At 34.4% G+C, this 24,733-nt stretch overlaps 1 protein-coding gene and 1 long non-coding RNA gene across 2 annotated transcripts; one reads left to right on the top strand and one right to left on the bottom strand.

Moving 5' to 3' along the window:
• The first annotated feature begins 1,719 nt into the window (after positions 1-1,719).
• On the top strand, positions 1,720-5,759 carry LOC133880506 (uncharacterized). The gene is made up of 3 exons (XR_009902312.1): positions 1,720-1,998; positions 4,090-4,162; positions 5,485-5,759. It is a non-coding gene; the product is annotated as an uncharacterized LOC133880506 (long non-coding RNA).
• Positions 5,760-8,333: 2,574 nt separating this feature from the next.
• Positions 8,334-13,812, bottom strand: LOC133879248 (putative disease resistance RPP13-like protein 1). The gene is made up of 3 exons (XM_062317776.1): positions 9,682-13,812; positions 9,271-9,569; positions 8,334-8,717 (listed from the first exon to the last, which is right to left on the bottom strand). Exon 1 carries the CDS (start codon positions 13,720-13,722, stop codon positions 9,757-9,759), a length of 3,966 nt encoding a protein of 1,321 aa, XP_062173760.1. The 5' UTR covers positions 13,723-13,812; the 3' UTR covers positions 8,334-8,717; positions 9,271-9,569; positions 9,682-9,756.
• Between the last annotated feature and the right edge of the window lie 10,921 nt (positions 13,813-24,733).

Here is a 24,733-nt window from a genome sequence, read left to right on the forward strand (position 1 = left end):
TTGGAATTCTTCCCCAATTTATGATGTCTGTTATGAAGAAGAAGATTTATTGAAAGAGGTAAGTTTTGTGGGTGATACAATAAAATTTATTGAAGAAAATAATGACTACCATGTGTTTGATGAAAGTCTACATGACGAGGGATTTCAGTTGAGTAATGAGGAAATTAGTTATGTTGATTTTCTTGGGATTGAAAATTTTCTATCAAGTTCTTCTAGTAATAATTTGAATGTTGGTTTTGGTGTGATGGATGACAATTTTAATTTTTGTGGTAAAAAAAGAATTGATAATTCATTGAAGGCTTTTATGGAGCGTGAATTGGAGAAAATAAATAAAAGACGTGAGAAGATTGAATTATTTCAATTTAGTGTGAGGCTAGTTGTTGTGATGAGTTGCAATTTATTTATCTTTTGGTTTCAAGTTATTTTGGTATTGAGAAATACGAGATGGAATGAATTAATCGGCCTTCCAAAAGATCGAGGTAAAAAAGATTCGAATTCGAGGACGAATTCTTTCCAACCCGATGAGACTGATGCAGGAGGAAATCGAACACAACTATAGAATTATTTAGTCTATGATGTGGCGATGTGATTGGTTTGATTTAAGCAAGAAAGGGAAGGGTCAACTACTCAAGAAAAAAGAAGAGACCTTTGACAATTATGATTTAGAAGATATTCTCTACCGAGTTGTCAACATCCATCAAGAGAAAGACCAAGAAGGAAAGAAGAGATTATCGACAAATCTCTTGATTCATCTTTTAAAGAATTCTCATATTTATATTTACGTTGTCGTCAAGTAATATTATAGTTATTATTTTTTTCCCTAAATATGGTCATTCTTTGGCACCAAGTATTTTCCATTAATTTGGAGATATTCTTTGGTACCAAGTATTTCCATAATATGCTTATTTGTATTTATTCAAGTCTTTGGAGATTTTTTTTGGGTTTTACTATTTTTGGTAAAATCCTATAGGTCGAATTTTTAGCTATATTAGCCCGGCTTGTGGGCGTTTTTTCCGACAGCTTATTGTTATTGATTAATTATCAAAATTCAGAGTTTTCTCTCTGTTTTGGGGTGAATTTTCTAATTTCTTCCTTGCAAATTACCTGTTGATTAGCCTACAGAATAATCGCTATTCTGTCCGGCGTCACAACCTGAGCTCGGTTATGCAAGTTACACATAAAGTATCGATCGTGTCTGCCTGCGTCGACTCCAGTTGTTAAGGAAGGTGTGTCGGCTCCGGGTTCTCCTACTACTGTAAAGATCAAGAAAATAAATAGGAGATTTATCAATTAATAAATTGTATTCATTAATAGAGGAGCTTAATAATTATATTCTAGATAATAATAATAATGGTGTTATCGAAATAAATTAAGCTTAAGGTAAAATAATAGAAAGAGTAATAATTATTATAGTGTGGTTTAAATAAATATGGGGTCAAATATAAATTCTAAAATGATAGAAATAATATAAAATGGAGTCCTAATGTAATTTACATAAGTTGGGGCATTTAAATAAAATGTAATCCTCTTTGCCACGTGTCCGCATTTGGTTGGCTATGAGAAGATAACACTATCTTCTCCCAACCACTCACACATGGACACATGTCCCACTCACGCTCTCTCTTCCCTTTTCCTTTCTTTTCTTTTCTTTTCTTTTTCTCTCCCTTTTTCGGTGGATAGCAGTAGCCCCTCTCCCTTTTTCTTTCTTTCCTTTTTCTCTCTTCCCTCCCCCTCACTCACGCACACTTCCTTTCTTCCTCTTTCTTTTCCTTCTTCTTCCCACTCAGCCGAACCACCTCTCCCTCTCTTTTCTCTTCTTCTTCCTTCGGTCACGCCTGAACTTGCAACATCCAAACCATTATTTCTTCCTTCTCTTCTCCCTTAGTCTCTCTTGTCACGCACCTGTTGACTCGTGAGAGGGCTTGAGTCGTGAGGGAGCTGCTGAGCTAGAGGATTTTCTGCAAAAAATTTGAGAGGAAAAATGCGAAAAATGTAATGGTGAGATTTCCCCTTCCTTTGGTTTTGGATTTTGGTTTTATTCTCTAATTTTCTGCAAACCATAGGTGTTATTTTGGGGGTTTGATTTGGATAATAATCTAGGGTTTAAATGGGTATTAGTTGTATTTATAATTTTAGGTGTAATGGTAATGAAAATGGAGTTTGATTTGAGTTTTGTTGAGATAGAAGAAATTTAGGGTTCTAATGGGTGTGGTAGCCGAATGGGTCTTCTCTTTGGGTTATTGTAGATTCGTAATTTCTGAGTTGGAAGTGGTAGGTTTTTCTTCTGGGCCTTTAAAGCTACTGACTTGGGGGTATTTTAGTGGAATCTGAATTGGGTTGTTAGTGTTCTTGAAGTTGGTATTGAAATGGTGGTCATTTTGTTAGTAGTTGGGTGTATTTTGATTGAATTCGAAATTAGGAGCTATGCTTTTGGGTGTGTTTATGGTTGATTCATGTTAAGTGTTGATTTTCTTTAGGATATAAGATTGAGGTTAGCTTAGATGATTGTGGCTTATGATTATTGGAATTGTAGAGGTATGATGTGAAAGAAAATCTTGCCATATTTGATTTGGTGTTTTAAGACTTGGCTTGGTAATTTATGGATTGAGTTTTGGAGAAGGTATGGGCTAGTTTTGATGGGTATCGTGAGGGGATTCAAATCTGGTTTTTCTTGATTGGTAAATTGTGGTTTATTGATGAAGGTTGTAATTGATTTTAAGTTGTTTGTTTAAGAAATTAACTCTGTGTTGGATATATCGATACCCATTGGTTGAGACTTTAATGTGATATTGAAGAATGTAATTGTTAATGGTTGATGGTAGTCGTTGTGGAAGATTGGTAGAAGGAAATTCCAATTAAAGGAGATTGATCTTGTTATGTAAAGGATGGATTTCACTTGTGTTTGATAAATAACCATGAATGTTGAAGGTATGATTATGGGTGATTATTGGCCCTATTGCTTGGTAATATTAATAACTAATAATTGGTTAAAGTGTTGTAGAATGATGATTTCTAATTATGTAGTTGAGAGGCCTTGTAGGAGTTGATTGAATTATGGTTTATGGTGATTGTAAAGAAGGTGCCAAATGGAGTGACTTTTGTAAGAAGTGTTGGTCTTCTTTGAAGTTTGATTTCTAGTGAATGAGATTAAGTTGAGGTTGTTTTTAAAAGATAGTTGAAATGAAATTTTGAACCTAACAATAGCAAATATGTTGTAATAGAAAGTAAAGGCTTAAACCAAATAGTAAAGTAATTAAATGAATTAGGTTTAAATATTGTATGTGTATATGAATATATATGTAGATGGCTTAAATATATATATATTGCTAATTTAGTAAATGAATGACAAACTATAAAATGTTTAACAATGATAAATAATTGAATTCCTTGCTATAGTTTATTTAGGTGTTTTGGTTATGTAATGAGATTTTAGATGATGCCCTCTATAGAGTTGGATTGTTTTGATTAGTCTCATGTTATAGTCCTAATAAGATCCTCGGGTAGTGACAGTAGGTATAAGTGGGATAAATAGATCATAGTCTTAGTACTTGGTAAAAAATGAGGAATGTAAATAAAAGCATATAAGTAATGGATAGAATATATAAAGATTATAAAATGTAAAATAAGGTTATGTCCTAAACCTAAACTACTTCGGTGGTTAATAAATGATAGATATTAAGTACTAAAGATAATGGTTAAAATGTGAATGCCGTAGATCGGTAAATTATCCAATTAAATAACCTTAAGACAAGAAAAATAAAATAGCGGTATTATGGGAATACCTATAAAGACTTTAAAGTCAAATAGTATTGGAACCTTATGATAATGTGACTTAATAATAGTAAATAAACAACTATAAGACTTATAGTTAATAACTATAATAGATAAACTAATGAATATAGTAAATACAGCCTTGTATTAATAAACAAATATATCATTAGAACCTAAACCTAAACGTTAACTTAATAATAGTTTAGGATACCTAACTAGCCTTAGAAGCGGATCACGCGACATGTGAGCACGTGGGTAGTGTACGTGTCATAGAGTATAGAGTTCAATAACATAGTCTAATGTTACTAATGTTTGCAGGATAGTGTCCGGATTGGAAACTTTAATGGGTTCTCCAATGTAGAGTTCGATTCATGTGTCCAATGCAGCCAAGGTGAGTATTCTACTCACTAAGAAACTATTATTTTTATGTATTATGGATTTGCAAAATATATATGTTGTTTTATAAAAATGAACCAACTGTATGTTGAATATAACTGTTTTGGATGATTTGAGTACTTTTGAATATCTTGAAATTATGATGACGTTGAAGTATGTATATGATATATGGAGTTTGAATAAATGGTGTGACTCTAGGATATGGATGGGGATTTTTGTAGACTAGGATTGCATTGTAAATGATTGAGTTTTTAGTGTGAGTTATAAAGGGGGGACATGATGCATTGCGTGCTTAATTGCACAGTCTTGAGTTACGACTCTATGTTAATGGAGATGAAGATTCTATGATAATGTGGGTGACGACCCTATGTTAAAGGAAGTGATGATTCAATGTTAATGTGAGTTTCGACTCTATGTTACCCGAGCCTCGGCTCATGATACAAGCATGTGCATACATATAGTATAGTGTGTCAGTGAGTACTGTTTTTATGATATGTATATTTTTATTTGCATGATTTAAAGGCATCGAGCTTCAGTATACCTAGATTGTACGCTACTGGATTGGGTAATGTAAGTGTCTCTTGACATGAAGTTACCTATATCTGGCAATGCTGTTTCTTTGTATTACTGAGTAAGATGTCATTGTTTGATGCTTGATGTACCTAGACTGTACGCTACTGGATTGGGTAATGTAAGTGTCTTTTGACATGAAGTTATCACATCTGGCAATGCTGTTTCTTTGTACATTTGAGCCACCATTATTTTATGCTTGATGTACCTAGACTGTACGCTACTGGATTGAGTAATGTAAGTGTCTTTTGACATGAAGTTATCACATCTGGCAATGCTGTTTCTTTGTACATTTAAGCCACCATTGTTTTATGCTTGATGTACCTAGACTGTACGCTACTGGATTGGGTAATGTAAGTGTCTTTTGACATGAAGTTATCACATCTGGCAATGCTGTTTCTTTGTACATTTGAGCCACAAAATACAATAGTTTTATAGTAGGTGAGAAGATATGTAGTTGTTTCCAAGGTGGGATGACTGGAACTTCTATATGTGTTCGCAGCTACATAGTATGTTTTAAATGTTTTCTATTAGTCGGTGTTTGCTAAATCAGCTATGGGGATTTTCAAACAAAAGTTTATAAATTGGTAGCTGTTATAGTGTACACAAGACTAAAAATGAAAAGTTGGTTCTTTGTGAAAACTCAGTGAATAGTATACCTCTGAGGTCTTAGTGTATTATTTATGCTAAGGCGGTGGGCTCATAATTCCACCTATACGGATGTGGCAAACCCCCACAATCGTATAGATGTAGTTTCTTTGGCTGCAGGTATTTTGGTCGTAGTTGATGATGTTGTAGAAATGTACTTGAGATATTATGACTGAAGCTCGCCGCAACGGTTGTAATTGTCAGACTATAGGTTGTCCACTATTCTATAGGTTTGTTTATGGCTTGTGACGTTTGTGTCACTTGTTATTGTATAAAGCCATTTATGTTATGTATTTATTATGAGAAAAGACTTAAACAGATAGATGTAATATGGCTATTTGTTTATGATTATTTGTAATAGAGGTTTATGTTATGATTTCAGCTATTTAGGTTTATGTTTTCCGTTGCATCGATGGATAGATGTTATACTCTGATTATCAGGTACATATTATGGGGTATGTACATATGTTGGCTTTGTGACATATCGTCGTGCCACTGTGAAGATCCGTTTATATTTTAAAGGATTAATGATTATGAAATGTTTTGTATAAAATTAAAATAAAAAAAAAAAAAAAAGGGTCGTCACAACTGCCATTAAGGAAAAGGATTTTAAGGTGAATGGTTTGAAACAATCTCAAAAGTAGCCAGTAGGATTTGGTCCGTCTAGGGAGATGGTTGTGTGGGAGCAAGGCAACAAGGTATGAGATGGGGAGGATGGCAACTCTCCTTACCTTTTGTGTGTTTTACCTCCCGATTTGGCTTTGGATTGGGAGTTGGAAAGTGACGAGGATATGGATCCGTCCTTGGCAATTTTAGAAGCCATTGAATCCATCATGGAGTTAAGGCAGCGCATTCAAAGACCAAAGGTAGAAGGGAAGTTTTTAATCTGGAAAGCTCCATCAACTACGGTGATTCTAGCACGTCCTCCTGGCGTAGGAAAGGCAAGGAGTGCATGGTGTAGGGTTGGGGTCTTCCGTTGGTTTTGGGTTTGGGTTTAAGGGCTTGGGTTTTTTAGGATTGGATTTTCTTTCTTGTTGTAAACTGCTTTGGTAGTTCTTGTATATATTTCTTATATATTTAGGGGCACCTTACGCTTTTTTTAATAAAACCTTTATTACTTATAAAAATTAAAATTAAAAAAAAAAATGAAAAAAAATGAAAAAAATAATGCTAAATACACTATACCAAGTTTGTGAGCACATTGTTTTTGAACCTCCAAAAAGATAAATTGATATTAGAATGAATTCCATATATATATATATATATATATATATATATATATTAAAATTAAAATTAAAATTAAAATTTAAAAAAAAAAAAAAGAAAAAAAAAAAGGAAAGTGCGTGCACACAAATCCTGGAACTAACAAGCTGACTTGCTATGCTGATTATTATAAGTTTCAGCACTTACAAATGTAGGCATTGGAACCTTTCACAAAACAGTTTGGATCCACCTAGTTATAAATGTAGGCACAATTAATTATCTAAGGAAGAACAGTACAATACACCAGGTCAAGTAAACTTTGCAAGCTAGTGAAATTAAGTTCACCTTCGTAAGTGTATTTAATTGAGGCCGTATGCACACGACAATTAAATGCAAGCATGCAACCCTTCTTTAATAAAACATTATGCGGTGGAATCAAACAGGAAATCATTCATGGTAATAAATTTAAATTCTTTTTTTTTTTTTTTTTTTTTTTTTTTTTTTTTTTACATTTAAAATTAATATAAATTATATTTTTGAAGAACATTGTTAATATATATAAGATTCACTTACCCCTTGAAAATTAACCAAGCAGCTTTTGATCAATCAACGGAAGTCATGTCCTTTCTCATCCGCTCTACTGAAAAAATTGCACATATTTGAAAGGTCATATCAAATTAGATTTGGAGATGAATAGAAGGGATATAAAGTGTTTGATTGATCTAACCTGCTCAGAATTTTGTGACCAATCATGCAAGGGAACATTGAATGAAATATCCACCATTCATTTTCAAAAGGTAACTCTACTGACCTCATACCATAGAGTCGGTTTCTATTTTGCTCCCTATTCTTTGTCGTTTTCCTAGTAACAGGAGTACCATGACAAAACAGGCACCAGGAATGAGGATGTCAGTGCCAAAACAACCATGATAGATGGCCATCATAGTGTGATATTAGTCCATAACATGCAAAACAATCAGAATTTGCTAAAATACAGCAAAACAAAGCTATAGAAAAATCCAGCCCTGAAAATGAAAATTACACATGACTATTCCAATAGAATTGGATGCTTGTAATCTGGGGAGCATCACATTGAGGTCATCTTTGAATTTCAGCATGACAAGAAGATTGATTTCGAATGCTTTTGGATATACAAACTCATGGTGTAGTTGGATGTGGAGAATCTGGTTTTGACACACCTGGATTAAGAGACCGGCACTCATTTTCAAGAGGTATATGTCCATCCTACTGAGCTATATGTATTGAAAATAATATATGTTTTGGTAAGTGGGGGGAAGATAGTATATAAAATAAAAAAATACTTCTTAATTTTCAAGCACTTTTTGGTTCTGGTTGATAATGGCAGATGGTATATTGATTATGTGCACGAGTCTGCATTCTGCAAGTAGGAAACATGCTTTAGTTCACAGAGGTAGCGTAAGGAGCCTCCATGATCTCTTTCATTATTGGTCATAGGACAACCAGATGGCAGATGGGTGTTATTTGTTTCTGTTTCAGTCTCCTCCCACCTTTTTTGATTATTTTGACCTATTTTTTAGGAACCAGATGCGAGAAATTAAAAGATACCAAAAAATCAATCACATAAGACACCAAGATTTAAGTGGTTCGGCTTAACAAACCTATATTCACTAGCGAAGACGACCCGAAGGAAATTCACTATCAAAAGACGAAGTACAAAATAGTAGAGAGAAAATCACTCAAAACTCAAAGTACCAATACACCCAAATCTCACTATTACACAATAGAGATTATTCTCCCAAAGACAAAAATACAAACTTTTCTTTTGCTGGAAATAGATAAAGGCTGGTCTCTATTTTTCTATTTTCACACTTTAGCACCCTTTTATTTTTCTCTCTTAGTAGAAGTCTGAGACCAAAACCCACACAAGGACTTATAAAACCAGCAGAGCCCACCTACTTGAATGAGGATGAAAGTCATACCACGTCAACGGGGTTGAGAATAGATGGTGAATGTGTAAGAAGGATGATTCTGATATAGGGTACGCTTCCACCTCTTGGAGCACTTCAAAGAGTTCCTATAAGAAAGGGCATTTGTTGATCCATACATAAGAAAGGGAGGCAGGCATTTGTTGACAATGGAACGTGACCCTACAATAGAACCCACAAGGAATTGAAAAAAGACAGTGAATAGAGATTTGTAGAAACACAAATCACCGAAACAAACATTTTGATTGTTTTGATCGAAAAAACGAATTACAGGAAGAACTAACAAGTGGTAAAGCACTTTATTCCATCAAGAATTAATTTCATTTATAATTAATTAATCAATAAAATCTAATTGAAAACCCCATCATTCTTAGATATGAACAAAATTCTTATGTTACAAATAGCCCATAATCCAACTGATCAAAACAATAGTACTGATCCATGAGATGAACACATTTTTTTTTTTTTAAGGACTATAAGAGGTAGCTTATTCAGTCTGTCTATAGGGACACACCAGAAAACACTAAGATAATAGCAATTTCACACGTTCTTGCTCTCTTACTTATCAAAAAAAAAAAAAAATTCACACGGTCTTGCACATACCGGATATAACTAAATTAGATCAATACAAAGAGACACAATTTAGCCAATATAAAAGAGACACAATTTTAGAAGAATTGAACCAAATATTTCAAAAATGGATTAATTAGCTAACCTTCAAGCGCTCATGCCTTGCAAGATCATAGACTCTATTTGCTTCTCATAATTGTGACCCAAGCTCTTTGACCTTCTATTAATTAAAAAAAAAAAAAAAAAAATAGATACCCCATCAATCAGTATGTGATTGACATCAGGAATCTTTCGCCGTTCGTTTCCTTTCTTCATCTTAGGGCATTTGTTCATCCATATAGAAGAAAGGGAGGCACGCAACCCTTCTTGAGAAGAAAATCCCACTGGGGCCAGCAGTAGCGAAAAATTTTCAATTCTAAACATATATAACAATGGAAGGTGAACCTGCAAAAGAACCCACAGGGAATTGAGGAAATATCTTATATGAAAAATCCATATATATTAAAGAATATAGGAAAGTCATTACGAGAAGAAAGAGAAACACATTTACAATTACCTAAGTGAATATGTTGTTGCCGCCTTCAAAATGATGTGCTGGTATTGTAAATGGGACTCTTCCGAGGCTTTTGGCTCATCCAATATATTCTTCATAATCAATCAATATGTGATCAACGTCCAGAATCTTTCGCCGTTCTTTTCCTTTCTTGCTTTGCCACCGTTTCCTCAACAAAGGGCACCGGTCGATCTCTATTATAGAAAGGGAGGAAGGCAATCCCTCTTTTGGAATGTACTCGAGCTTAGGGCAGTCCCAGACCAACAATTGTTGAAGAGAGGTGAGGTCTTGAAGCCCTTTCTTGTCCAAAGATTTCAAATTTGGAAATTCAGAGATACGAAGTTGAGTCAGACAAGAAGGCAGTAACCCTGGCTCTGGAAAGGACTCCACGTCTTCATATTCGCCACCGACTGAAAAATCTCTAAGAGATAGGAGTTTTTGCAAACCCCATCCCGCCCGCCTGGCAAAGAGTTTGTCACATTCCTCGACCTCCATATTTTTAACATTGGAAGGCAAGCCCCCTTGGGGAAACAACTCAATTCTTGGACAATTAAGTATTTGAAAATAATTAAGAGAAGGAAGGAGTACATGCATCTTCTCTGGCAGTGATCTCAAACTCTCACAATTGAAGACCCCAAAGAATGTAAGGTTGGGGGCGCGAATTCCTCCTTTTGGAAAGGATACCAAATTGGGGCAATCGATGATTTCAATACGCAAGGTCACCAAATCACGTCCATGTTGTTCTGAAAGTGTAAAAGATTCCAGATTCTTACATCCCAAGATACTGATATCATAAAGCTTTTCGAATAAATCTAATGGAAATGACTTGAGGGAATCACAACCGCTCAAACACAATGTTTCAAGGGATAAAAATGTGACCGTAAAGGATGAAAGGTTAGGGACACAAATTCCTCCTTTTGGAAAAGATACAAAATTGGGGCAATTCCTGATGGAAATACTACGCAAGGTCACTAAATCATATCCATGTTGTTCTGAAATTGTAAAAGATTCCAGATTCTTACACTGAAAGATATCCATATTATAAAGCTTTGGGAATAAATCTAACGGAAATGACTTGAGGGAATCACAACCGTCCAACCGCAATGTTTCAAGCTGGGATACAAAGTACTGTGAGTGTGTTGGGAGCTCTAACTTCATACATTCCCTGATTTCTAACTCTTGAAGACAGTTGTTGGAGGCCACCATTCCCTTGGGAAGGGACTCTAGTGCGTCAAATCCTCCAATTTCAAGCTTTCGCAATTTAGTTGGCAATTCCTTTAACAGAACCTCGTTACAATCTCTTAACTTCAATTCACATGCAACAGGAGCCTTTGGGAGTGAAGCTACCAGCTGAAGACATTCATGAATCTCAAATTTCACTAAAGAAGGAAGATGGACGGGTAGCCCTCCTTTTAACTTAGGACAATTATTAATATAAAGCTCTTCAAGTTGAGGAAAAGCTCCATCTTCATTTTCAGCACCAAAAGAAGACCATTCCTCCCAATTTAACATTCGCCTGAACCTTAGAATTTTAAGGGCTCCAAATGGTTTAACTGTTGAAGAATCCTTAGCATAAAAAAACTCACGATCCACTTTAACAACTCGTTCAAACCCAAAAACAGAGAGGTCCTGTAAATAGGGTAGCTGCCCAAGTGGTGGCAAGTTATGACAATGTTTGCAATTTTCTAGGCAAATGGATGCTATATTAGAGAATGAATGATGTCCGACCCAATCTGGAAGACTTTCACCGCCATAGTTGTTGATAGTGAGACTTTTCAAGTTACTATGGGGCCGAAGATTGTCAAGTACAGATATTTGACATTCTGAAATATTAGCATCCAATGCATTCCATTCCAACACCAACTCCTTGAGGTACTTCCTATCTTTCAAGCATGCTTTCAGAGCATCTGTAGGAGATACAACGTTTTGGAGCTCTAAAATAGAAAGCTTTCCTCGAAGATTTGCAAAATTCCCCAACTCTTCAATGGAAGCCCCACTATGTTTGCTAACGATAAATTTAGTTAATGTTTGTAGACATTTTAGTCTACCCAGTTGCATTGGCATCTCTTTTATGGCAGTTCTGCTGATATCAAGATGACGTAAGTTAATGAGTTTTCGAATCTCTCTTGGCAATACAGAAAGACCGAAACAATCTGATAAATTCAATGTTTGCAAATTGCATAACTTACATATGGAATCAGGCAACCTTTTAATTGTTGAGAAAGAAATGTTCAAATAGCGTAGATGCTTAATTTTGCCAATTGATTCAGGCAACTCGGTGATATTTCGATAGTGAGATAGAGAGAGCACGCGCAAGCATCTTAGCTTTGGCAATAAATCAAGTGGTACTCTTTTAGTTAAGAAGAAGAAATTGTAGCTTGGTGACAACTTCAATGGTAGGAATGTGTGCAATCGAGTAGTCTCGCGAAGAGACTCAAACTTCTTAAAGTTATCATATTTGCTTCTTTGGACATACGAAAAATGGCGAGTCGTGTCCACAATTTTCTGAGAATGGTCAACCTCCAATCTAAAGGTAAATTGTCCAGATACAAAAGTTGCCAAGTCGTTGACAAGATCATGCATTAAAAAACTTGATTTATCACCACTAGATTGCTCAAACAACGATCTTGATTCTAGATCAAGGAAGTATTCATGACCAATTTCTTCCATTGTTTTGTTTCTAGTTTCTTCTAGAAAACCTTCTGCCATCCATAAAAAGACTACGTCATCTTTTTCAAAAACATAATCTTTAGGAAATATTGAACAGTAAGCAAAGCATTGCTTTAAATGTGAGGGGAGATATTTGTAACTTAATCTTAAAGCTGGAACAATGTTTGTCTTGTTTATTGGCGAATCCCATAATTCGCTTTTCAATATCTTCTCCCAATCATTAACATCTAGTTTAAATCGTAAGAGACCCCCGATTGTCTTGGCCGCTAAAGGTAAACCTTTACACTTTTTCGCAATTTGTCTACCTATTACTTCTAGCTTTGGACGTGCATCAGAGTTATAATCGTGGAATGCATGTTTTGCAAATAGTGACCAACAATCTTCTTCCAGTAATTGCTTTAGACGATAAGTCGGAACTGTGCGCATGATTGTTGCAACACTATCACTGCGTGTTGTTACAATGATTGTACTTCCTATTGCCCCAGATTTAAACGGACTGCTTAAGAGCTCCCAATCAGCATAATTCTCATTCCATACATCATCTAAAACAAGTAAGAATTTCTTCCCCATAAATTGCTCTTGTAGTGTAACTTGAAGCAGATTTAGATCTTTGATATCACAAGTTGACAAAGTCACTACCTCTAGAACTGTTTTAGTTACCCTGAACACGTCAAACTCATCCGAAACACATACCCATGCCTTAAGTTCAAAATGCTCATTCACCCTCTTGTCCTTGTATATAATCTGAGCAAGGGTGGTCTTGCCAACTCCCCCCATTCCCACTATGGGAATCACACACATCTCACCTCCACTTGTGTCATCCGAGAGCAACAAGTTCACTATTGTCTCTTTATCATCATTCCTACCCAAAATATCAGATTCTTGGACCAAAGAAGTCGTGGGCAATCTTTTTGATGATTCTCCTCCAACACCTTCTCTTAGACCCATATACTCTTTTTGTTTCGCTAGAAATTCCAATCTTTCATGTACATATTTTATCTTTGGTTCTATCTTCTTGAAAAAGTAAGAAGTAGAGATTCGGGTTCGTACCTTACTTGCAGCAGTTTGAAATTCAGCATCCACCTCGAGTCGCAAGGCTTTAGTAGCAATCTCATCCAAGATGTCATCTGCATGATACACAGCATCTTTCAGGTCATCAAGCCACTTGGTCACATCTGGTTTTGTACCTTGCTTCTGCTCCGCGTCTTCGAGCACTACATTCACGGACCGCAACGTTGTCTCCAACTTTTCTAAGAGTCCATCGGTGACTTTTTGCCCCCGAAAGAAGTCAGTGAATTTGCGAGACGCCATTCTGTCAAATAACACTTGGAGGAAGGCGGAGAGAAACGCTCCTCCCACTAAGGCCTCAGCCATGTTTTCTCTGGTTTGTAATGGAAGAAATGAAAGGAAACGAAGGAAGGAAGGTGATGGCAAAGAGCAGAGCAAAGGGAGATAATTGCAAATTTGCAAGATATGTTTTGCTTTTTACACCAAAGAGTCAGACGGGAGTAATAATGGACAAAGAAGAAAGAAGACAAGACCAATTAAGTCCAACGCAACTGGGACATCACCAAAAGTCTTAGTTTCATTATAACCGAAGCTGATATTAGTTGTAGTGGGTGAGCTTTAATTTGGATTGCGTGGGTCAATTGAATGTGGTGGACTCCACACGTGATTGAATCAAAAAATTCAAAGAAAATGGAAAGGAGGAAACTGTACGTACGTTTTAGCGCCTTGCAATGAGTCCACCAACTAGACCCAAAGTTTTCAACATCACCAAGCCTTCAACATCACCAAAAGTCTGCTTTTCTTGGGTTTTGAATATATATGATTCAGTATTTTATTGCTTTGGTTGTGATTTCTAAAAACTTATTGTTTTATTATGAATAATAATGCCCTTAAATAACGATGGACACAAATTTTTGCAAAACACTTAAAACTATTTTCACATTTATATCACATTTAGAAAAAAAAAAACTTCAAAAAAAAAAAAAACACCAAAAAATACTTCCAAGAATATATTAACTAACAGAGTCTTTAAATCTACTAAAGATTTCGTTAAATCGAATGAAAATTTGAAACTATATGAAATTGGAACATTTAATTGAAAGATGCCATTTTGTCAAATAACACTTGAGGAAGGCATAGAGAAACACTCCTCCCACTAATTAAGGCCTCACCCATGTTGTCATGTTTGCAATAGAAGAATAAAAGGAAACAAAGGAAGATGAATGAAGCCAATGGTAAAAGCTAAATTAGAGTGCAAGCAATCTTACCAAATACGTAATACCTCAATCTCATATTAAGAAGATGAGTAGCAAAGATTTGGTATTCATTGAGTAGATAAACTATAATTACCCAAGAAAAGCGTTAGTCACATTTGTATTATCACTTCAAAACGATTAATTAAGTTGTAATTGAAGCTCCTTAAAATCACTTATAAAGCCTAATCTCCCACCGGTCCACTCCAACAGGCTCTTTTGCTCGTCTCTTTCTCTTTCGCGAGAATCAATCCACATGTGATCAATTCTGGAGGCACTCAATCACCAACCGGAAACTTACACTTTATGTGAAGATGATATAAGCTCTTTACACCTCTACTCATTTGACCAACAACATTAATCAATAGTTGGTTGGCAATTTCTAGCTATTAAATGGAATTTCTTTTTCTCCTGATAGTGTGGAAATGAAAGGGAAAACAGTTATTCTCAAATAGCAAGAAGTACTGCAAGCATTTAAAAAGTAGATTTAAAATAAAATATGACTTCAATGCACCAAAATCCACATGTGATTATGCACCAAATTCCTACAACGATGTGAACTAAAATAAATCTATATAACTGAATAATGACATGAAAAAGTCCCACTTAAACAGAATCTTTTCATCTCATTTTGGAAGGGATGGAATTGAGATAAAGTGGATTAAAACTAACATGTTGTTAAGTAGTTTATATGCACTCAAGAGAAACGAAAAATGTCGAAGACAAAGAACAAAAGAAAGCACCATTGAAAACTGACCTGAATTGTCTAATCAACTGATATGGACACCAATATCAGATACCCAGCAGCAATTTCTTATCTCTCAAAATGTTGATAATTGAAGGTATCAGAAACTGCACTAGCTTCCAATTGGTGAAGTGCTCGATAAATATTAGGTATTTTGTTGTGATAAATCAAGTCAGCCACCTTAACTGGGATCATACAATATGTATAAGAAAAATCCTCTGCTGCCATTCATTACCTTTTCCTACATACCAGCTTTTAAGAGAAAAGATATAAATTGACAATTCAAAGCCTATGCTGCAGACAAAAAAAGAAAAAAAAAAAGGAGCAAACTTCCCATGCATGATCTCGAATTTGTACCCCGCCATAAGTCCAACAAGGTACCACCAAATTTTCAGTACCTGTTCATCAGAAAATAACTTCATGTCTTAATCAATAAATAAATAGTAACACTTTCATAGTAGACTGAAACATAAAATCCATACACACTAAGCAGATGAGGTATAACATATGCCTCCGATAACTAAATCAGATCAATACAGATTACCCTTTTTCAATAAAAAAAAGATCCTACACTTTTTGTTATAAATAAAATAAATTTATGGGCTTGAATTCAGCAAATATAAAATAAACCCATTCCGAGAAAAACTGAGCCAAATATTTGGGAGTTAATTGGATTAATTAGCTAACCTTCCGGCATTCATGCCTCACATGATCGTAGACTCTATTTACTTGCCTCTGCTCCTTGTATTTGTCACCCAAGCTCTCGGAACCTCTTAATTCTGTTAATTAAAAGTTTCCCATTCAGTTAATGAAACAATTAGAAAATGATAAAGCAAAGCGAAATTTATCGGACAAAAAAAATATATATGGGAGAAGTCCACCCTCAAATTTCTTCAATTTGATTTAAAATTGTTCGAATTGTCCAAATAAAGGCATTGACTCGTGGGATGGCAGTCTCCGCACACCGCTCATGGACGAGTAAGTAATGGAGGCAGTGATGTACGTAAGATTGAACCATGTTTTCTAGTTTTGAGCCATGTTTTCTGCTTTTTTGGACCAAACTGTCGACGGGAGTAACGGACAAAGAAGAAAGAAGACAAGACCAAGTCTACTGCAACTGGTACAGCTTTCGATGTCCATATAAAATTCAATAACGACGTCGTATAAAATTATTTTAAGCCTAAGATCGATGAGCATGCTGTTGCTTACAAATTGATTATTCTTACCTAATACAACCATCTTCTCTTCTTTTATATTATCAATAATATCTGTAGAATAATAGATGAGTGGGTCAAATTAGTCGGCCACACAATAGAAAATTGTAGAATAAATATTAATGCTCTTGCTTACAACTTTAAAAAATGAGGAAATATTTAATTGTAAAAACAGGTAAATTACCTTATCTTATTTGATAGGAAGAAGCGAAGGTATCTCCCGCAATAATTTCATTATCTCAAGACAATCCATTGGATATAATACCTTCCTTGTCTCTTCCATAACATGAATATCTTGAGAACAGTTAGCAATACGTTCACTTGCATAGCAATCCAAGCAAATCTGATCTGGCCGGCATGTTACAAAACTAAAGCAGATTGATATATATATGTTACAATTTTCCAACAAAAAAAAAAAAAAAAATTCCTACAATTTTAATTCACTACTTCAAAGTTTAAATTGATAAGAAATAATGATTTAATCGTTTAATTAATATCTTAACAATTTTTCTCACGTACGTGTGAAGTACTCAAACTGTATTTTGATGAGGAAGCTAGGCAATTATCCTCAAATCGCAAGAAGCCCTCAGTGTTTAAAATGATATATGACTTCAACGCACCAAAATCAACCTCTGCTCATACATTCATGGAAAACTAAAATGGACAGCATATTCAAATTGAAAATCAAACCTAAATTAAGAAAGCTTGCCCACCGCTTTGCAAAGGATCATCATCAGAAAAAGAAAAAAGAAAAAAAATTGACATGTTAAAAATATATACCAACAAATCAGCTTCAAGGGAAGTTTTCCATTTTCCTACATTCAATGAGAATTTTGGTCAAAGTTTGAATGTTGAACAATGAGGGCTTGTTATATACCTATTTCTCATAACTTGTTAGATGTGAAAAATAAGAAGAAAATAAAAAATTAATCCTACAATACACGAAGATTTAAGTGGTTCGGTTTAACAAATATAAATCCAGTGGCAGAGACAAGCAGAAAGAAATTCATTATCAAAAGACGGAGTACAAAATAGTAGAGAGAAAATCACTCAGAACACAAAGTCCCAGTATATCAAAATCTCACTATCGATCACAATAAAGATTATTCTTCAAAAGAGAATACAAAAGAGAGAAATACAAACTCTTTTTTCTTTTTCCTTTTTTTTTTTTTTTTTTTTTTCTTTTTTTTTTTTTGGGTGAAAACAGATCGATGACAGCTACGTAAGAAAGGATGATTTTGATATAGGGTAAGCTTCCACACCCCTTGGAGACGCCCTTGAACTTGGAAGGGTCCCTAGCTATCAAAGGATATAAGATTTTATTTCTGTCAATGATATGAACAAAAAATTGTTAGTAATAAAATGAATTATCATATCAATATACAAAAGACAAAATTTGTTCAAAGCCTACACTTGAGCAAATGAACTATATGCTTCCAATGCAAGCCTCTGCTTCGTGTATTCATAACCACGCTCTTCCATCATCTATATTCTGTCAATTAAATATTTTCCATATAATTAACTTCTAAATTCTATTAAATGCTAAATTTGTAATCAAAGGGTACGTTTCTAAAAATGCACAATTTTAAAGGCTAAACTATAATTTTACTAAACGCTTAACTGTATTTGTAAAAATTTCATTTTCAAAAAACATATTTTAAAATCCATATCAGTTGATTGATGTACATACCCGACTAACGGGAAAGGAGAGACTGCCCCTTCTCCTTGGTTCTATCAAAAACGAGGGCTTAATCAGTTAATCTGTTGCATGCATTGGAACATTTTCTAAATAATTTTTTATTTTTAGTAGCTGTACTTGCATGGTTCACTGAATTCTTACCCAACTCCTATCCATCTCATTTTTCTAAGTTAACTATATACGTAACTTATAAATTTATTTCATGCATTTTGACAACATTTTTCTACTATTTTATGTGACCCAATTTCTTGGTCACTACATCAAAGAAACGTATTGGGTCTCACTTGTTATTTAAAAATTTTGATGGTTCCTATGTCAACCCTTCTCATTCTTAAATTTTTACTCAGGTGATATTTCTCCTACAACATTGAATTTTAAGCAGCTCTAAACCTTTGGTGTTTTATAAAAATTAACTTGATTTTATAACCCACAATGTCACTTCAAATATAGACTCGAGAATATTTAGCAAATAACATTCTCTATAAGAATTAGTGTGTTGTGAGAATATTTAGCAAATATAAACTCGAGATCTTCAGCAATTTGGACAATACATTATGAGAGTTTATATGAAATATGTCTGTCCAAATACATTTTGGACTGTCTAACCATCTATTAAGATAGGTTGGTTTCATATTGCTCTTTCACATGTATTGCATGTTCAAATTGCTGGAAATCATCCGAATTAGTCCACAAAGAGGGTAATTGCATGACCTACCTGTCTCAGACAGATGAGTGCGGCCAATTTGTTTGGAACAATTGGGTTCTGTACTTGTTCTCTTTGTAAGACTGGTCGAATTACATGCAATTTAAGCAGTTAATTACTGTTTGTAATTTTTCCTACCATCTATATGGTTAATGGAGCGGGAGAAATGGGACCCAAAATTCGGAATAATATGCAATTGATGCCATGCCGGCTAAGTAGTTTGGTATTTTGTTATGACAAATCCAATTAGTCAGCCACCTTAACCGAGAATAGGCACAAGAAAATTCTCTGCTGCCATTGATTCGCCTTTTCCACGTTCAGCTTTTGGGAGAAAGAATACAGGACAGCAATTCAAAATGAAAGAAAATGGACACATAATTTTTTGTAGTTTGATGTATGATTTATGTTTACTGAACAAAATTTTAAGGACTAAATTTTGCTCTTATTCACTTGATGGTTTTGCAATACAAAATTACAAATAATTAATATTTATAGGGATGTGGAAAAAACACAAAATGGTATGAGAGATCAAATCAAATCAAATTTAAATGTAACTTTTCATATCAACTTAAGCTTTTGAAATAAATGGTTATTTAATACAACCTAAATAATCTGTTTGGTAGTCAAATACATGAAGAATGAAGTTGCATAGGCAAAAGCATATATATATATATATTTCTAGTTAAAAAGGCACAAGGGGGCGATTAGAGTGACCACTCTACTTGAGTTTTATATAGTTTGATTTATGGTTTATGTTCACAAAATAAAATTCTAATGACTAAATTTTGCTCTACTTGGGCGTGACTCAAGCTGGCAAAATGGGTTGGTGTGTCAGGTTTGGGTTGACTGGTCAACCCGTTATGATCAACATGAACCGACACGTTTAGCTAAATGGGTTAAACGATGAAACCCTAATAATAATAAAACTAATCTAAATTCTAATTGATAAAACTAATCTTCAAAAAATACGAAGTGATATTTGCTTTGCTGTTCAAACCAGCATAACATTCTTCATAAGGTCATTGATATAAGATTAATAATTCCTAGGATGACAGATTCTGACTGTAAATTCATTGTATTCCTAAATACTGTCGTTGTTGTTAAAGCATTCTCAAGATCTTCATACAGTGTGGACGAACAAGAGCTAACAACTTCCGTAAAGTAAGAGGTAATATTCCCATAGAGAAAATGCTGGATTTTCCTATGATTACCAGTTGATTGATGCACCCGATTACCAGGGGGAAAGGAGAGACTGCCCCTTCTCCTTGGTTCTATCAAAACAGGGCTTAAATTGTTGCATTGGAACATTTCCTAAATAATTTTATTTTTAGTACCTGTACATACATGATTCACTGAATTAATTCTTACCCAACTCCTATCTATCTCATTTTTCTAAGTGAACTATGTAACTTATAAATTCATTTCATGCATATTGACAACATTTTTCTACTATTTTATGTGACCCAATTTGTAAGTCACTACATCAAAGAGACGTGTTGGGTCTCACCTGTAATTTAAAAATCTTGATGATTCCTATTTCAAACCTTTTGGGCGACATTGGCAAACATGCCACGTAAACATGGTTAAAATGATTGATATATAGAAAATTGATCCTCTTCCAAGAAACAATTCCAAGAGGGCCTTTCACTAGGAGTACTGGTCTTTTCCATGATGCCAGACCAGAATTCTCCATATTCCTAACAACAAAAGCTCGTTCATTTTGCTACACGTCATTCTCATGGTATATATGTAGGTGATGATCAAATGATAGGAAACAATTAAAAATATCAACAACATGAAAAATAGAACCCCGTACCTTTCAGTATCATAATCAACATTTTTCTTTCCCAAATGAAGGTACAGACAGCCCAAAGTGGGTATGATTAGGATGGGGAAATGCGTACATAAGCATATTTGCACCTATATCACGAAAACAGGAAAAAACTTAATAACCTAGTTAATTACACAAACAGGGGAGTTTCAAGATTTGAAAGCAACTATTGGAAAATTATTATTTGACTAGTTAAAACTGTTAAATCAAATGCAAACTATTGGATTTTGATGACGTGTCCTTTGGTGCCCAATGCTAGAGAGAGAGAGAGAAACCAACAACTACTTCCGTTTAGTTATTTTGATTATGCGCGTCCATTAAATAAATCTTAGCCATTAAATGGCTTATATCCAGTTTAAGTGAGCCAGAGAGGATTCGATCCAACTAATAATGGGGTGAGTAGGTGTCACATCCGCATTATCATTTCAAAATGATTAGTTAATTTGTAATTGAAACTCCTTAAAATCACTTATAAAGCCTAATTAATCTCCCGCCGGTCTGCAAGAATTGATCTACGTGTGATCAATTCTGAAAGCGCTCAATCACCAACCGGAAATTGTCTCAACAGGAAGGGAACACTTTCTGTTAAGATGACATAAGCTTTTCCCACCTAAACTCATTTGACCAACAACATTGATGAGTGGATTGGCAATTTCTAACTGTTAATGAATTTTTTTTTCTCTCTGATAGTGTGGAAATGAAAGAGAAAACAGTTACTCTCAAAGTACAAGAATTACTGCAAACATTTTGAAAAGTAGATTTAAAATAAAATATGACTTCAATGCACCAAAATCCACATCTGATTATGCATTCATAGAAAACAAAAAAAGGACGGCATGATCCTATTCCTAGTCATGTTGTATTGTACAGCTTTGTATCTAAACAAAGAAACTAATTATAGAAGAAAAATATCACGTGTACTTTTAAATGTTTATTTTTTGATATGACAATAAAAATTACTATTGAAATACTAAAAACGGTAACATTTTGATTTTCACGAGCACTTGCCCACCGCTTTGCAAAGAATCAAGGAAAGTTCCATATGACTATCTTATTTGGAAAGAAAAATCCCTTATGATCTTCACAAGCTTCAAGCAAAGTTTTCTGTTTTCTTGTTAAAGTGTGGATGTTGAAAGCTCACCAACTTAAAACATGGGGCTAACATGACAATTAGTGGGTCTCAGCACCATTCATTTTCTGGTATTTGAGCTGTAGATGAAGATATCCAACATACTTAAGAACCTGTTAACTAGGAGTTAGTTAACACAAATGACTCCATCATACAAAGCCATTATGACACCAGTCTTTGTAGGTAAACTCTCGAAAAAGAAACATTATATTCCCACTATCATTACACTTGTACTAGAAACACTGTTGAACAAGGAGGGCTGAGATGCCTCGTTCCTCTGGTCGATGTGTAGAAAATCGTTGAGAAGCAGCTGTCAGTGCTCATCTTGGAGGTGCACTTGAACCTCAAAAGGTCCCCACTGCTAGGATTACATAACTAAAGCAAATAAATTCCTGCAACGATGTGAACTAAAATAAATCTATATATATATAACTGAATAATGACATGAAAAAGTCCCAGTTAAACAGAATCTTTTCATCTCATTTTGGAAGGGATGGAATTGAGATAAAGTGGATCAAAACTAACATGTTGTTAAGTAGTTAATTTATATGCACTCAAGAGAAACGAAAAAAGTCGAAGACAAAGACCGAACAAAAGGAAGCACCATTGAAAACTGACCTGAATTGTCTAATCAACTGATATGGACACCAATATCAGATACCCAGGAGCAATTTCTTATCTCAAAATGTTGGTAATTGAAGGTACGTATCAGAAACTGCACTAGCTTCCAATTGGTGAAGTGCCAGATAAATATTAGGTATTTTGTTATGATAAATCAAGTGAGCCACCTTAACTGGGATCATACAATATGCACAAGAAAAATCCTCTGCTGCCATTCATTACCTTTTCCTACGTACCAGCTTTTAAGAGAAAAGATACAAATTGACAATTCAAAGTCTATGCTGCAGACAAGAAAAAAAAAAAAAAAGAGCAAAATTCCCATGCATGATCTCGATTTTGTACCCCACCATAAGTCCAACAAGGTACCACCAAATTTTCAGTACCTGTTCATCAGAAAATAACTTCATGTCTTAATCAATAAATAAATAGGAACACTTTCATAATAGACTGAAACATAAATCCCTATACACTAAGTAGATGAGATATAACATGTGCCTACGATAACTAAATCAGATCAATACAGTTTACCCTTTTCAATAAAAAAAGATCCTACACTTTTTGTTATAAATAAAATAAATTTATGGGCTTGAATTCAGCAAATATAATATAAACCCATTTCGAGAAAAACTTAATCGAATATTTGGGAGTTAATTGGATTAATTAGCTAACCTTCCAGCATTCATGCCTCACTGGATCGTAGACTTTATTTACCTGCCTCCGCTCCTTGTAATTGTCACCTAAGCTCTTCGACCCTCTTAATGCTGTTAATTAAAAGTTTCCCATTCTGTTAATGAAACAATTAGATAATGATACAACAAAGTGAAATTTATTGGACAAAAAATAAAATATATAGGAGAAGTCCACTCTCAAATTACAACTCAATTAATAATGTCCCCCAAACTTTCAATCGTAACAATGTCTTCCCAAACTATCAAAAAAAGTTGTCAATGTCCCCAAATGAAGAAAATACCTTTAATAAAATAAAAACAGATACTAAAAATCAAGAAAAAAAAAAAAAAAAAAAAAAACCAGGGGTGGCCGACTCTAAGAAGAGCAATTACCTAGCTAACGGATGTGCAAGTATTATAACAGAAATGGGACTCTTGCAAGGCTTTTAGCTTATCGAATATATATTCTTCATAATCAATCAATATGTGATCGACACCAAGAATGATCTTTTGCCGTTCTCTTCGTTTCTTGCTTTGCCACCGTTTCTTCAACAAAGGGCAATAATCAATCCGTATAACCACAAGGGTTGTAGACGGGTGTGGAGGTCATTGTGATTTCGATGATCAAAATTGTAATTTCAAACAAAATTTTTGAAATGTTTCGTTTGAGAAATTGAGAGTGCTTTGAAAACGTAAAAAGTTGAGTTTTCAAATTGCAATCAAAGGAGAGTGCTTTTAAAAACGTACAATTTTAAAGGCTAAATTACGATTTTACTAAACGCCTAATTGTATTTATATAAATCTCATTTTCAAATAACATATTTTTAAATCTAATTTTTTCAAATCGCAAATCCATACAAAGGCTAACATGTTGTGAATCCCACACCACGTGATTGAATCAGATAGAGTAATCAAAGAATATGGAAAGCAGGAAAATGATGTTTTAACCCCGCCATTATTGGAGAAGGAAAAAACTTGGGACGTAATCATCAAGTTATGTTACAGATTATTCTTTCCATGCTTTACGTGACTAATTTCTACGATTACCATCCGAGAATAATCTTTTCCTTTCCTTTCCTATCCTTTTTTTTTTTTTTTTTTTTTTTTTTTTTTTTTTTTTTTTTTAAAGCATATTCTCAAAACGTATACTCTTCAAACCAGCCAGGAAAATATTTGAAAAGCGACAGCTTTTATCATACTCTTCACTCATGAAGATCAATGAAGTTGCATAGGCAAAAGCTTTTTTATTTTTTATTTTAATTAAAAAAGTAGGAGGAGGCGATTAGAGTGACTACTACTCTACCGGGACATAACTCAGGCTGGCAAAACTGGTTGGTGTGTCGGGTTTAGATTGACCCACCAACCCATTAGGGTCAATCCGAACCCGACATGTTTAGCTAAACAGGTCAAATATGCTTAAACCATAATAATAATAAAACTAATCTAAATTCTAATTAATAAAACTAATCTTCAAAAAATACGGAGTGCTATTTGCTTTGTTGTTCGAACTGGCA

The sequence above is a fragment of the Alnus glutinosa genome, chromosome 10 (genome assembly GCF_958979055.1).
Source record: "Alnus glutinosa chromosome 10, dhAlnGlut1.1, whole genome shotgun sequence".
Lineage (NCBI taxonomy): Eukaryota > Viridiplantae > Streptophyta > Magnoliopsida > Fagales > Betulaceae > Alnus > Alnus glutinosa.